Source organism: Squalius cephalus, assembly GCF_949319135.1.
Source record: "Squalius cephalus genome assembly, chromosome: 4".
Lineage (NCBI taxonomy): Eukaryota > Metazoa > Chordata > Actinopteri > Cypriniformes > Leuciscidae > Squalius > Squalius cephalus.
In genome coordinates, this window is record NC_137125.1 from 25,840,463 (window position 1) to 25,856,584 (window position 16,122).

General features: G+C 36.5%; 1 protein-coding gene and 1 long non-coding RNA gene across 2 annotated transcripts; one reads left to right on the top strand and one right to left on the bottom strand.

Annotated features, from left to right (window-relative positions):
• Nucleotides 1–1,830: 1,830 nt before the first annotated feature.
• Nucleotides 1,831–3,702, bottom strand: LOC307157894 (uncharacterized protein). Its single transcript, XM_079869890.1, has 2 exons — nt 3,440–3,702; nt 1,831–2,939 (listed from the first exon to the last, which is right to left on the bottom strand). The coding sequence occupies exon 2, from the start codon at nt 2,866–2,868 to the stop codon at nt 1,930–1,932; it is 939 nt and encodes a 312-aa protein (XP_079726016.1). The 5' UTR covers nt 2,869–2,939; nt 3,440–3,702; the 3' UTR covers nt 1,831–1,929.
• Nucleotides 3,703–10,809: 7,107 nt separating this feature from the next.
• LOC307157214 lies at nt 10,810–15,607 on the top strand. Its single transcript, XR_013820898.1, has 3 exons — nt 10,810–11,009; nt 12,803–12,962; nt 15,434–15,607. It is a non-coding gene; the product is annotated as an uncharacterized lncRNA (long non-coding RNA).
• The last annotated feature ends 515 nt before the right edge of the window (nt 15,608–16,122 follow it).

A 16,122-nucleotide genomic window follows, 5' to 3' on the forward strand; every position in this document is an offset into this window, starting at 1 on the left:
AACACTTTTTTTTATACTGGGTGAAATGGTCCTTCCATCCTGAGAGTAGTCAATACATTATGTGTTCAGAAAAAGGAATGAAAACAATCAGACCTCTGTAGCAGCTGCAGGACAGTAAAAACTCTGACCAATCACTGCCACTCGGTCCGAGTGTAAAGAACCAATCAGATGCCTTCAGAGCCAGGAGGAGTGTCTTAGCAGTGTCAATCAAGTTCGTGTACGCGCTGATCGCCCCTCTCTTGCACAGCGCGTACTGTCATTCAAAATCAAGATTGCCGGTGTGCCAAGCAGCTGTGCTAATGGCGGACAAACAACCAAAACTGCCAATTTCTCGAGTGGAACCTGCTCATACAACAAAGACAGGTAAACGGAAAAAGACCGATGACGATAAACAAGCCCGTCGGAGCCCATTGACTCAGTGTTAAAACTCTAGCCGCATAACATACAGATAAAATGTCATGCACTGTGCAAAACAACAATTGAAACCTGCTAATTCACTGGCTTGTCATGTTGCTAAAATAATGTACTAGCAAACCTTATTTAGCATTACATATCGCTAGAATAATTATTTACATAGCCTACTGCAACGTTAGTTACCGTTATATTATCTTACTAGCTATTTATAACTCATAGAAAGAGTGCAACGTTATAAAGTTACATTACATGTATTGCATAATACGTAATGATTTGAGGACCAAGTTTGTAGTCAAAGTATGGGCAGGCCAGTCAATGTAAAGCATTTCGTCCCTACCAGTGAATGTGCCATAACTGTTTATCCGTCGTCATCGGTGACCCTGCATGTTTACTTGCCTGCGCGTTCACGGCAGGCTCCGCTGTGGGGGGAACTTTACATAACAAAATACATGTTTAACAGCTAGTAGGCCTAACGTTATATGTTATGAATCTTACACGAAATTCATCTTCATCACAGTGCAACTAATGGAAATGGAAAAACGTGTATCAATGCAACCTGTTTTTAGCTTTGCCTTATAGTTATAACTAGCTCGTTAGCGAATCAAAAAATATATATTTTAAACTTTACCAATATCGATATGATAGCTTGATAGTGAGTAGGCTACTAAAATACATCTTATTTGTTTATATTCATAATGATAAAGTTAGATTTTTTTATTACATGTGATTCTGACATGATCCTTCCTCTCCGCTCGTCTCAGGTAAATAATGCGTCTTCCAGCTCAGCTGTCGGAGTCGCGCGTTCATGTGTTTTGGGGGCGTGGCTTTGGAAGGACCCCAGAAGGGAGAGGGTGGACTGAATGGAAATAATGAGCTGTCTTTAAAACAGTCGTTAGAGGTCTACATACACTCGATTTTTATACTTTCTTTTTCAGAATACTTACATTTTAATTATGTATTGATATATACATAAAGTTTAAACAAATTTGAAAAATACGTTTTTTAGACCATTCTTACCTACCCCAGCTTTAATGGACGTGATGTTTTACAGAATGCAGTAGAATATTGTTCTGAAATTGACAATGTTGTTGTGATTGATTGTGTAATGTGTTGTGCCATTTCAGTGCAATCAAATTAAATGGCCAGATGCAATTCTAGTTGCCAGTCATTAAAAAAAATATTAATTACTTCACTGATATTGTATTCATAGCTTTAAAAGTGGTTTCAAACCTGTATGAATTTCTTTCTTCTGTTGAACACAAGGGGAGATATTTTTGAAGAATGTCAGTAACCAAACAGTTAACTGGAACCACTTCGTTCCAGTTAACTGTTTGGTTACTGACATTCTTCAAAATATCTCCCCTGTGTTCAGCAGAAGAAAGAAATTCATACAGGTTTGAAACAACTTGAGGGTGAGTATATGATGAAAGAATTTGCATTTTAAAGTGAACTATCCCTTTAAAATAAAAAAGGCTATGATGGACATACCCCTTTGTGACCTTTGACATCAAGTGGCTACTGAAAATTGCTCATTAAGCAGCAGTTAGTCCACAGCTGGTTAACTGTTCCAGACAAGGTTAAAGGTACAGTGGTGTCCCAGATGTGAAACTCCTTCACTCTTCTGATGGCTCTCTCAACAAGAATTTGAAGACGAGCTATAGCTTGTGCTCTCTCTGCATTTTCTTTGCTGAACTGAGCTGCTGTTTTAAAAGGTGGTATGATGAGTTTGGTCCCCCGTTCTGCCAGCATCTTCTCAATGGTGAATTCTTTGTCAGCCATACAAGCATCACCAGGCTCCAGCAAGTCAAGAATCCCTGACTTTTTTGTCAACTCTTGATCAGAGATGGAACCTGTGTACAGGCTGGAAACAAAAGTAACTGCTCCGCAAGGAGCAATACCAATCAACCCCTTGAAGGTAGTGGTGTTTTTATACGAGGAGAACACCTCAGACTGGAGCGTGAGTGAAGATGGATTCTGGCATCTTATCTCTGTGCAGTCAATGATGACCCTCACCTCTGGACAAAACTGCCTAAATTTGTCTGGCATGGTGGCATTCACTTGCTCTCTGCTCATCCATATGGGCAGTGATCCCATGACAAGATAAAGATAATTAGCCCAAGTTATGATGAAGCAGCTAACAGTGGAGACACTTACTTTGAAAATGTCAGCCAACACTTTCTCCTTCAGTCCTGCAGCAACACGACATGAGTACAAAAAAAAATCATCAATCAGTGGCAAGCTGCGGTGATGACTGTGAGAAGCTTCCACAGCAGTTGCCTGTCCTTTCTTCTGGGCCCTAGACCAGTAGACCAGCATGGATGCTGAGGGCTCAATAGACTTCCAGAATGCTTGGAAGACCTCTTCAGATGGAAACCTGGTGTAAAAACGTATGTCTTCATCTGAAGCACAGAATCTCTGAAACTGGGACAGAGAGTGGCCTATTCTCAGCTGCATGACCTCACTTTCCAGTTTTCTGACTTCAGCTTCCAAATCCTGTATTCGTGCAGCTGCTGCATCCTGTGCACCTAGATTCACACAAAAAAAGTTTATTACAGTGGCAAACCATTATTAATTACTTATGTTAACAAATATTATTATAGCTACATATTATACCTAAAATTAGATCTTTGCCCACTCAGACCCTGTGTCCATATCTCAAAGGTGTTGTGCAGTAATACAACCTGCCTGATTTACAAATTCATATATACTGTATATATAATTATCTGGCTTTTTATTATGATTCAAAACAAATGTTTATTATAATGGTCATTTTAGATCATTTTAAGACTTTATTTATCTTAATTTTATTACTGCTCAGTTGTGGCAGCATTAATTTGAGAAATAAAGTATGTTGATATCTTCCTGGAACAGTAATTTGTGTCAAAATTGATTAAAATGATAATATGACTTGAAAGTGAAAGGACATAAATGTAATAAAGGCTTCAATAATATATTTAATATAATATAACATAACGGGAAAGTTGCATCATAATTTGTTTTTAGAAATGCATAAACATAACGTTACCTGGAAGAGGAGTGACTGCATAGTCATGATCTGTTTCAGCTGTCACCTCAGTAACTACTTCATCGTCTTGGGTGTCGTCGGATGGTATGGTTTGAACTCTAACTCGTTCATAAACAGACTCACGTGAAGTTTCTCCCCAGTTGTTCCAAATAAAGTGGGACGGGACAGCCCCTTTTCTGAGGCGCTTATGACCAGTAGCGGCAGTGTAATCATCACTGATAAAGTGCCGGCTACACACAAATGTGCTGCCTCTAAGGATCGTAAACTTCCTAAAGTAGTCGATTGTCGAGTTCACACACGTGATAATAGGTAACTAAACCTATGCGCGTGAACTCGACAATCGACTACTTTGGACTTCGATCGAAAACAGGATGTAAATACAGGTATGAGCGCTGGCTGAATTAACATCACTTTTATTAATATCTTTCACATCTACTGCAGTCAGATTCACCCGTGTTATCTCTGAAGGAATCACCCTTATGGCTGGGCACTTGTAATGACACATCAAGGATGTTAAGAGGCTAAAAGCAGGTTTAAAACTTGCCCCATTGAAGTCAACAGGGTGCAAATTTTAAAAAAGAGGATAACACGATGTAGGCAACACCGATTTTTGTCGTTGTTCTCTGTACTGACAGCACTCCAAATTTACAAAAAAATGAGCTCAATGTTAAAATTGACCGGAGTTCTCCTTTAAACCAGTACAGAAGCCACAGTTGTTAAGTATTTATCTAATTGTTGTTTTTGTTTTAATTCAAGTGTCTCACTCCCTAGTTGATAAAACCTGTTTTTATTTCAAGATAAGGTGCTATGAAGTTGGGAGGACATTTTAAAGAGCCGAAATTAAAGCTCCAGTATGTGATTTTTTTTGACCACAAGAGGGCGCAGTTTCCAACAATAACAGGCGAAGCTTGATGACGCTATGAAGGAGGTGACGATGGGAGATGTCGTTTTTAATGCGTTTTCACCATCTAGCGATGTATCTAAATGGAATTAATGAATCATGATCACGGATGAGGTAATTTATTCGTTTTTGTATTACCTGTATGTCTGATCCTTTATTTTATGTTATCATAATTAATGAACTGCAAGGAATGTGAAATGTTATGCTATATTATCCCGTTACAACTTACAGCTATTTGTCAAATGATTTGTTGGGTTAATGTTGTGCAGTTTTACGTTTTTATGGTTAATGCCGTGTTGTTTAACGTGTTCAAACCAATATCTAAAAGTAAATTTGAACGAACATTTGCAAGTAATGACTAAATAAATATATTTTTTTAACAACACATATCCGATTGTATTTAATTGTACTGCCATAATCTCGATCACCACACGTGATAAAAAGCCTTACCGAAGTACAAAGAGCAATATAACTTTGTTTATAAGTGCTATTATTGACAGTTGCATGTCTTACCTGTCTATCAATACACTCGCGAGAGCAGAGTCTCTAGCCGCGTTTCCATTACAGATTTGCGCAAATGTTTTGCGCTATTATCTAAATATCGATAAAAAACTATTGCGAAATGACGGTGTTTCCATTAACCGATGTTATGCGACTAAAACATCCTTTTTTCTCTCGCGATAAGTCATTCCAAAAATCACGGCAACGGACGTTGGTTATAATATCACAGCCACCGCATTAGACATTATTATTATTAATGGAAGGAGACGTGGCGTGTTATCCAAGCATTAATGGCAGGGAAAGACCCTTATACTGCGAACGACACATATAGCCTAGGCTAAAGCTTGAAATGTCCACTTTAAAACGAACAAATTCAAATCGAAAGCTAATACCTTCTGATTAATCCGTATGAAATGTGCATTTCTCTCTGAAAGCGCATCAGCTACCAGCGGAGATGGAGATGTGATTTTAGCCAAAACAATAGTTTATTAATAATAATAATGGCTCTTCTCATTCAGCACTGCGAGAAAAACATAAATTCCAGGTTCTAATTTGGCCTTAGAAAACCAGTAAAATCGATGTTTTCCATATTAATTTGTGAATATTTTAAATGTTTAGTAAAGGGGCAAAAAGTCATAAACAAAAATCTGAAAATTCGTCGATATTTACTTTTTTGCGCATCAGTTGGTGTAGCCAGTTCAAATTAAAAACGAAAAAGGAAAAACGAATGGACACAAAAGTAGCCTACATGGATCGTTTGGACAGAATACGAGACAGAGTTCTTTATTAAATTCATAAAAGAAACAATAATTAGCCTATAGGAATACTGGATTCTAAATCTCAAAGAAATGCCACAATCAAAACCTCGGAGCAGAAATGAGGGCGAAACACCCAGAAACTCCTTAGGCTATATTTTGTTTCAGTTCTCGCGCTCCAGTTTACAGAGATCATCGTCTGATTGTTTTATTTTATTTTACAAAAGCACAAAGTTTTCTTGTTATTGTGAGTTTACACAAATAAAAGTAGTTGAGAATAATGTATTATTATTATTTTCTGTATGACCATGTACTTTAAGTTGTTTCCACTGTTGATAGGAAAATGCAAGTGTTCACGCCCGCGCCTCCGTGTCATGCAGTGCGCGCTCCACACTCTGCTTTGTTCCTTTTTTGCATAAAAGCATCTTCTAAATATAACCTATTAAATGTTATAATAAAATAATATAAAATTATTATTATTTGCGTAGCTATACATGGACCTCAAACACACCACGTCTTCTAAGTCAGGTGCCTGTAAATGCGCAAAAACTGTTTCCATTGCAGTTTTGCGAAATATTCCTTTTTCGAATTGCCTGAAAACCACCTCATGCGAGCGTAAAAACTTTTTTGCGATAAATGGGAGTTTTTGCGAAATTGACGTGTTTCCATTGTGCGTATTTTCAATTCGCAATTTAAATTTGCGCAATTTGAAGGGTAATGGAAACGTGGCTTCTGTCTGTCAAGTCCAAGATTGTCGCGCAGCTCTCTCCATCTCGAAAACGCCTGGCCGATATTTATCCAGGTTTTATTCCTTCGTTTGTCACACAGTCTGCGTGTATCAGAATATGGACGCTTTCGTTTTGTTGGCACTTCAATACTCGCCAAAGAGTAATCGTGATCCATAACAGCTATAACCATACAGTCTATGGCTATAACGCTATAACCACCACTTCCGCATTTGACCATGTGATATTCCGGTGTGGTGGGTCATATTTTTTATTTGATTTATTTTTCTTCTTTGTCAGACGTCGTTATTGTTTATTGTGATAAGAAAAAAACTCAATAAAGTTGTTGTAAAAAAAAAAAAAAAAATCCGGTGTGGTGGAATATCCGATCACATGGTCCACACCGGAAAACAAGGACATTGCGTCACTGAGAGGTGACGTTTCTTTTCCAGGACGGCCAGTTATTTAAAATCGGAATTTCTCTGAAATAAAAAATCTTTGGAGACTTTTGAAATATTGTAAGTACACAACTGGAGGAAATATATCACACTGTACAAGTTATTTTCGGAAATTTTATTACAAAATTCCTACATATTGGAGCTTTAAGTAAATTGTCAATATTGTCTATTTCAGTTCCCATTGACTTTCATTGTGTGAAAATTCAAATACAGGTTTGAAATGAAATTAGGATTAGTAAATGATGACAATTGTTTGACATGTTTCATTTGTATTGTTGATAAAAATATAAAGTACAGTGGTTCTCAATTGGTTTGGCCACGGGACCCCCCTTTTCCTGTGATCACTAAGCCTCGACTTTTACCAAAAAAAAAAAAAGTAAAGTAAGTACCTAAATTATAAGATATTTTAATTATACAATAAATCTCTTATTTACATAATTTACACTTTATAATGATTCTGACTTTCTGAGCAGCACCTCTGATAGGTGTCATTCCAAACCTGTATGATGTACTTCTGTGGAACTCAAATTAACGTATTTTTGAGTATGTGAACAGTATTTTCAGTTTTGAGACTCATGTACTTTTTTTGTTTTTGTTCAATAAGCATGTTCCATATCGTTTATTTTTTGGAAACAAATGAGGTGGAAGTGGTGCCCAGCGGTTGGGTAGATGGTGACCAATGTGTCTGGCCACATCTAAGAGGGGAGAGCCTCACAAAGGCAGTGAAACTTGCAGTGAAACCCAAGAAAGAGTGGAAAATGTTTAAAGTAAAGCTTCTCTACACAACAGGTAGTTCTTTAATGTATAACCTCAATAAGTATATGTGATACATAATATTTAATGTCTCACTATAAGTTTTGTGCTTTATCAACCTATTTTAAAGCTACACTGTGTGATATTTTCCCCCATCTAGCGGTGAAATTGTATATGACTACCCAGTGAATATTAGTTTCTGGTTCTTTCAATTTCGAGGGCGTTTTAACTCCTACGGTGGCCGTATTATTCCAAGATTAACATGGCTTCCAGTTCGACTTCGTCCAATTGCGCCTTTAAAACTATTCATCACCTGTGATCCGTCGCAGCACAGATTTATGTTACAAGGTAAACAATACTTTTTCACCATTGACGCGAGGAAAAGTAACGCAAGTTATAGGGGTCGTTCTGGCGTTATGCACAACCATGCCATGGTTAGACAAGCAACTATAAAACTTCGAATTTACACAAATAGGCTGAATTACCTGTCGAGAAGAAAGCAGGCAACTTCGGTGTCCGTTTTAAAATCTTTGCTCCTCGTGAGCTCTTTCCATCTGGGAAAAGTTACTCCAGTATTGACTTTGGTTTTGCTGATTTGTCTGTCGCGTTGACATTTTAATTCTCTCTTTCGCTTCCTTGGCGACTCTGCTGCATGTCCTCGAAAATAAGCGTGATCCTCCATCAGCAATCTTTCAAATCTGCCGGCAGTCGCAAGTAATCTCCCCCTCGTATTCGTCTCTGTGTCACTGAGTGTAAAGTGCGAAAGGCGAAGCTTGAATTTACAGGTATGTCCCTCTTTGGCTAATGTAGTTTCAAGATGGAGGGGCAACATGGCGACCGGCATTCGAACCCCTCACCCGGATGTACTTTCAATGGCAGATTATAAACTTACGAGAATACTTTATTACTTGAAAGAAGTAAATATACATTAATGAGCACATATATTTTTGAAAGAACTAAGTGTTTTTTGCTAAGAATCAATTAAAAAAATTACACAGTGTAGCTTTAAGAAAAACTGATTTTTGTTGCAAAAGAAAAATATTTGATAGTGTTTAGAATATCTCTGGATTCAACTTTTCTATTTTTATACAATGTTATATAATGTATAAATGTTTTATAAATTAAGCCTGGTAAAGTACTGTAAAATTACAAGTACAACTTTTCCACTAAACAAAGAAAGGGGCTGTTCAAACACGCAATAGCGTTCTGTCTTTTTACCAGTAAAATAACTTTCACGCATCAGTACCAGAATACTAGTAACCTCTGATGTCAATCGTTCAAAATGGCCTTTAAAGGGATAGTTCACCCAAAAATTTAAATTCTGTCACTGATTCCTAACCCTCATGTCCTTCTGAACCCTTAAGACCTTTGTTCATTTTTGGAACACAAATGAGTATATTTTTGATGAAATCCGAGAGGGTTCTGAACCATCCACATGCAGCAACATCACTTCAACTTTCAAGGCCCAGAAAGGTAGTAAAGAATTTGTTAAAATAGTCCATGTGACGAGTGGTTCAACTTTCATGTTATGAAGTGACGAGAATACTTTGTGCGCAATTTTGGGGTTATAGACATAGTCTACAGGTGGTCAGAAACTTCTCGGATTTAATCAAAAATATCTCGTGATGAAAGATGAACGAAGGTCTTACGGGTTTGGAACGAGGAGTGAGTTAATTAATGACATAATTTAAAATTTGGGGTGAACTATCCCTTTAAACTCTGAACCGTTTTCTGTTTTAGTTTCATCTGTCCAAGTTGACAACATTATTTTAACTAGAGATGCACCGATTACAATTTTCTAGGCCGATTCCGATTTTTCATTGAGTTTGACCTGCCGATTCTGATTTAATTTTTTTCTAACCACTTTACAGCACACACAAATATTTATTTTTGACCCTTTTAAGAAATTAAGTTTTTTGAGTAAAACATTTCAGGATTTTTCTCCACACAATGGACTTCAACGGTAACCAAAATGTTGATTGATTTGGACTTCAACAATTTGGTGACCGTTGAAGTCAATTGTGTGGAGAAAAATCCTGAAATGTTTTACTCAAACTTAATTTCTTTTCCACTGAAGAAAGAAAGACATGAACATCTTGGATGGCATTGGGGTGAGTAAATTATAAGGAAATTTTCATTTTGAGGTGAACTAATCCTTTAAAGTTAACACAGGTTTAATACTCTTGATTAATAGCTACAATGAATGGTTGTAGAGAATAATGTTCTTTGGACATATGGCATTTAGAAAATAATCTATTAAATTTATCTAAACTGTTCTGGACAATATATCAAGTCCTAATGCAACACATTGGCTTGATTGATGTGTCAGTCAGCTAACCCCTTAACGCCTGAATTTATATAGCTGTATATAAAAAAAAAAAAAAATGTGTGTTTTTGCCTTTAAGTAGATGGTAAATAATGTTGAGATTATCAATTTCACTTTTGCACGTTGCAAATTTGCGACAGCAGGCATTTAGGGTAATTTTTTTTACAAAATGGTAAAATTAATAAAACACATTTTCCCATCTCAGGTATGTAGATTTTATTCATGGCACAAAGTTGTTAGAACTTATAAACTTTAATTGACAAATTAATGAATCTTGACAACAGCAAGAAACAAAACACTCTCCTACTCCCTAACATTGACAGTAGTTTTTATACATTCCATGTTACACTCCGTTTAACTCTTTCCTTGTTTCTCCAGTGCATACATTATATATTCTTATAGTGTTATATCCTAACATGCTATTTTTTGTGAAAAAAAATAAAAAATAAAAAAATAATAATTTTTTTGGCTGAAACCATCTAAATACAGCATTATTATAATATGTAGCCATTAGCCCAATCCAGCCGTTATGGACCAATGTCGCAAATTTGCTACAAACAGAAATCTACAAAGTACGTAAAAAATATTCGTCACATGAAGTCTATATGAATAACATAGCTATAGAAGCAATCAATAAGCTGGTACATATTTTTATCTTAGCACAACTTAACTCATTTTGGGCAATTTCTCCACATTTGCGCCCTTGATATGCGGATTTTGCAAACCAAAATATTAGCTTCTGTGAACCGGATGTAGTTCCCACTCCGACCGCTCCTACGAGAAACCAGTGCGTGCAAAATGTTCCTAGGTATGTATCGAATGTGCACAAACAGGCATTGGGGGAAAACACACGCTATCTCGCCTGCAGTCTGAATGGAAGGGGTTTGTTGCAAATTTGCGACAGTGGGCGTTAAGGGGTCTAATATGCATGTTCATTTATTGCAGTTTTGCTGAGGGAGATATTGACAAAACAAGAAATGCTTCTTGACCAGCAAAATACAATTATGAGAATTCTACAGTCAACACATCGCCCAAGGCCTGATGTCCATGATGGGGCCAAGTTCAGAGATTGTCTTCCTGTAAAAGATGTAGAGTCTCTCCAGTGCCTGGAGGCTGAGCTGAAGATGAACCCTGATGCTAAATCAGAATTGGTAAGAAATAAAATGTTGCCTAGTAGTTATAAACAGTAAAGAAATAAAAAAAATCATATGTAAAAATAAAATACTTCATAGTCTTCCCTGTATTAAATGTATATAATCTGTTCTTATTAAAGCTATAACGGTGCATTCACACAGAGCGAAGCGCTAACAATTTTTTTCATTTACTTTGAATGGCTGATGTCATGCGTTGCCGAACTGAATTTTGGGGCCATTGTGTTGCATCACTGGCGTTGTTTGCGGCAGAAGTTGAAACATTTTCAACTTTTCAAGCGCCAACAAAGGCTCGAGTCAATCAGATCGCCTTTATGCAAATATCCTAGCGCGTTGCAGTCCAAGCTGGAAGTAATGTGATTGGCTGTCTCTATGACAATTGTGTCAACACCAAGCTTCAGACACGCCCTCCATTATCGACGCTGATGCTTCGCGTGAATGTAGTGTAATAGTTATTCAGTCAAGAGCAGTAAGTTATTTTCTCTTTTGTTTGAGTAGCATTAATGGCACAGAGAGCAATAAGTATATTAGGCTGCTAATTAGACTGATTATACTAATAAACATCTAGTTTACACCTAACTGCTTATGTTCACTTGAGACATAACCAACTGTTTACATTGGTTTGTCTTTTTTGACAAAAGAAAGATAACTGAATTGTGTGCACTATAGCTGTGTAAGTCAGCATGTGCACCACATTAAGTTGTTTTTCTTGACTTATTGTGCTTAAAGGGATAGTTCACCCAAAAATTAAAATTACCCCATGATTTACTCACCCTCAAGTCATCCTAGGTGTATTTGACATTCTTCTTTCAGACGAATACAATCAGAGTTATATTGAAAAATGTCCGTCCCAAGCCTTATAATGGCAGTGAATGGCCGTTTCTGTCCATATATTCTGTCCAGTGCATCCATCCATGATTAAAGTAATCCTCATGGCTCTGGGGGGTTAATAAAAGCTTTCTGAAGCGAAACCATGAGTTTGTGTAAGAAAAATATCCATGTTTAAAACTTAACTAGTTAACTAATAACTAGCTTCCAGCAGACGGCCTACACAAGTCGACTTACGCCACAAGAATAACACTTGACGCATGTATGACGTAGGATGTAGGAATAGCGTAAGCTTTGATGCCTCTCGAGGTTCAAACAAACAGGGCTGTGCAACAAACTCAAGCTCCTCCGACATTTCTCTTTAAAAATTCTTGTTTTTGACTTATAATTCGTGACTGGTGTTTTGTTTTGCTCTATCCTCTGCGCTTCTGCATTCGTCAATACGTCATACATCATCAAGTGTTCCTCTTTCGCCGTGAATCGATGCGCATGTCCGTCTGCCAGAAGCTAGTTATTTTAAATTGATAAAGTTTTAAAGATGGATATTTTTCTTACACAAACGCATCGCTTCAGAAGGCCTTTATTAACCCCCCAGAGCTGTGTGGAGCACTTTTATCATGGATGAATGCGCTTCGATAAAACAGAAACGGCCGTTCACTGCCATTATAAAGCTTGGAAGAGCCAGGACATTTTTTAATATAACTCTGATGACGATATAGCACATTTCTAACGATAGAGATTATATACTATTGCTATGGTATATATTGTCATACCGCCCAGCCCTAATGTGCAGTATGGGTGGGGCAGTGACAAGAATTTCCATATTAAAAACCTAGAAAATGGTTTCAGATGGAGTAATTGATAGTTTATAGTTCATTTTTGAATAGAACAGCATTTTCATTTTAAGGGTGGTCTATTTTAATGCATACATCAACCACTTACACAATGTTTTTTTTCCCCATCAGATTACCTATCTGGGTCTGGTTGGTGGCTTTGACCTGAAAGACACCGTGTGGAGAGTGCTGAAAGCCACTTTAACAACTGCTGTGGCACGTGTTATGAATTGGAGAGGGGTCAATGGGAAGATTGGTGTCCAACGCCTGATTGTAAAGGAAGTAGTCATTGGTGAGAACCTTTTTTAGAAGTCATTTTTATTTGTATAGCACTTTGCACAATACACAACTTTTCAAAACCGCTTTACAGGACATCGTATTGTCATTTCTGTTATCTCAGTAATAGTAATAGTCCCAAATTCATGGTTTGGAGCTTAAATCCCCTAAACAGCTTTTCTCTTAAATGGATTAATTTTCTACCATGTGTTTTACTTTATCTGTGCAATCTGGCAACCCTGTGCATGGTAGTGTTAATTTTGTTAATGAAATCTTCAACGAAAAATGTTCAAACGTCATTCAAATTTGACAAAAATCTATTTTCTTGTCCCTAATAATCAACATAATGCAGGAGAAACTGTAAAATGAACTCCAACAGTAATAAACTGTTCACTCCATCATCTAATTAACAACACAAATGATCAATGTATGAGTCAAACTCACTAAGACAGCCGAAATTTTCTTTTCCAAGCATAATTTTATTATATCCATGTAGAGCTGCCCTCTACTAAAGATTTTTACTGCATCACAGTAAATGCTTCTCTGCAAGCGCTCTGTGTTTGAGCCACTTATAATTTGCATTTGGGAAGGCAACTTACACCAATCATCCCTAATAAGAATCGTATATAAATCTGTTGTCAACAAATAGAAATGTCTGCGGTTTTATGTCAAAATAAAAGCTCAGTGGTTTAACTTTTGACATCCATAAATGTTAGTATTGTAATTTTACTGTTCTGTAAAGTAAAAAAATAAAATAAAAATGATAATTATTGTTTATCAGAAGCAATCCAAATATTATTGTAACATTATTTTTATTATTATATTATGAAAGCATTATAAATACTTTTTTTTTTAAATTTACAGTACAATAGTGTATATTATTACAATAGTAAGAAATGTCTTTATTAATTTAATTCAAATATTAATAATAATAATTACAGTTAGCTATTCTGGTTTTCCCTCTTTTTTTGTCATTAGCTGATCATGTGATGTGGCTCACTTAAAGGCAGGGTAGGCAGGTTTTTTCTAAAAAACTTTTCCCCAAATTTGTTTAAACTGTCTTTATATACCAATACATAATTAAAATGTAAGTACTCTGGAAAAGAGAGTCTAAAAATCGAGTGTCTGTAGTCCTCTCAGAGCGCAATAAACACAGCTACTTATTTCCATTCACTCCCCCTCCCTCCCTCCCTCCCTCCAAAGCCACGCCCCCAAAACACATGAACGCGCGATGCCGACCGCTCAGCTGGAGGACGTGTTTGCCAGTGCTGAGCGGGGAAGAGCACAGTGCATGTAGTGACATTATGTCAGAATCACATGTAATAAAATACCTAACTTTATCATTATGACCCTTGAGGTCCCTCAGTTGTCGCCACCGCTGGAAAGCCACGCCGATATTGACTTTCGTCTGACTTCTTGCTTTATCCAAAGACTTTTTGGTCATAGCCTTTTCGAATACTGTCTTCCTTTTTTTGCCTTGTTTGCCTTCGCTGACTGTATATGCAGGTACTGGGAATTTTGACTGCTCTTTCTCGGCCATAATTGTGATTCTTCCTAGCTTCCATGCCTATTCCTTTCCTCGACGGGTGCGCGCATGTGGGCAGCTCCTGTAGCGGCAGGGGTGGTAGCCATGGTAGCGAGGGAGAGTGACAGTCGCCCAGCCAATCATTTCATTCGTTCCGAGTACTTAGATTTTAATTATGTATTGATATATAAAGACATTTTAAACAAATTTGGGAAAAAGTTTAGAAAAAACCTGCCTAACCTGCCTTTAAGTGACTGCATTTTTTTAATTGTGTTTTTACAGGAAGTTATTTTTTATATATTGCGAATCATATTGTTTCAATCATACGTTTTAAAACTGTAATCACAATATTTTTGCTTAAGATTATCATTCTGTCAAATTCTCATACCAGCGCATCTGTATTTAGTTCATTATTACTGTGTATTTAAGTTCCTCCTTGCATTCAGTACTTGGCCCATTATTGTTTGTGTGTTTGTTGTGCTTGCACGCTGTCTCGCATCATTGTGGATTATCTGAGTTTATTTTGTGTTAGTAAAAACACTGCTATTTGAATCTTCTTCATCGTCTTTGGACTAAAACATGACATTTATGCTATCTGTGTTGGTGTGTTTTTACATTAGAGTGCATGTCTTTTTTAAAGCAGAATACATGCAGTGTTGTACATTTTTAACCGGTTGGTGGAAAAGTATTCTAAATATATATATATAAAATCTATATAATTTGTCATAAGGAATTATGGTATTATGGCCCACATATTGAAAAATAAAATTTTCAATTCCTTTTGAAAATATACTGGGAAAATAACTTTTAATACAGTGGTCAGTCAGAGGTGTTTAATCTGTTAATAATTGCATATTAAAAGAAATAATTTACATGTATACTTTTTTTTTTTTCATTATCCTGCAGCTTTAGCTTCCAGGTTGTATTGCTGCTAAAATTATTTAAATTCATCTTTATTGCAGGTGCAGTCAGGCAGAATCCCCTTACTGGAATAGCCTCAAATAAAGATATTGAATTTAACATCATTAAATGGTTGCACCTGGCTGGAGACAGAGAGGGGGGGAGGAGGGAGCGATTGAAGAAACGTGAGGCCCAACAACACATTGCGGACCCTCATTAGAGACTTCCCTGCACGTCAACACAGTTCTCAAGTCTTTATATCTTTCAAGTTTTCTTTAACTTTCTCAATTTCTCTTTAAAGTTCTCTTTACCAAGTTACTGTGACTTTATTTTTATTACTCTCATTAGACTAGTTGAACATAACATTAATACACACTTTAAAACATGAATATTGGTGTTTGACTCTTTGAATGTTATTTATATTATTATTTCTTCTTAAATGTTTTCAACTGAATTCTACTTAAGTACTAGTGTGTTGCTGTAATTGTATTTATTTCTGTGTAATTTTTTTCAACTGAATACTGTAAGTACAACCGTTTTGCTGTAATTATTTAAACAATTTAAAAGTAAATTGTTTTGAGTACATTTGTTGTCCAGTGTTTCATTTACATTTGAGTTAATTAAGTCTTAAGACTTTTACATACTGTCAGCTGCATGTGGGCCACATAGGGGCCGTTAGATTTTAACAGAACTCAACCATACTTAAATTGCATACAAGGCTCACATATGGGCCACATGAAATTGTAGTATT

Excerpts from the sequence above, each read along its gene's own strand:
- LOC307157894 (XM_079869890.1), bottom strand. The coding sequence starts at position 2,868 with ATGCAGCTGAGAATAGGCCACTCTCTGTCCCAGTTTCAGAGATTCTGT.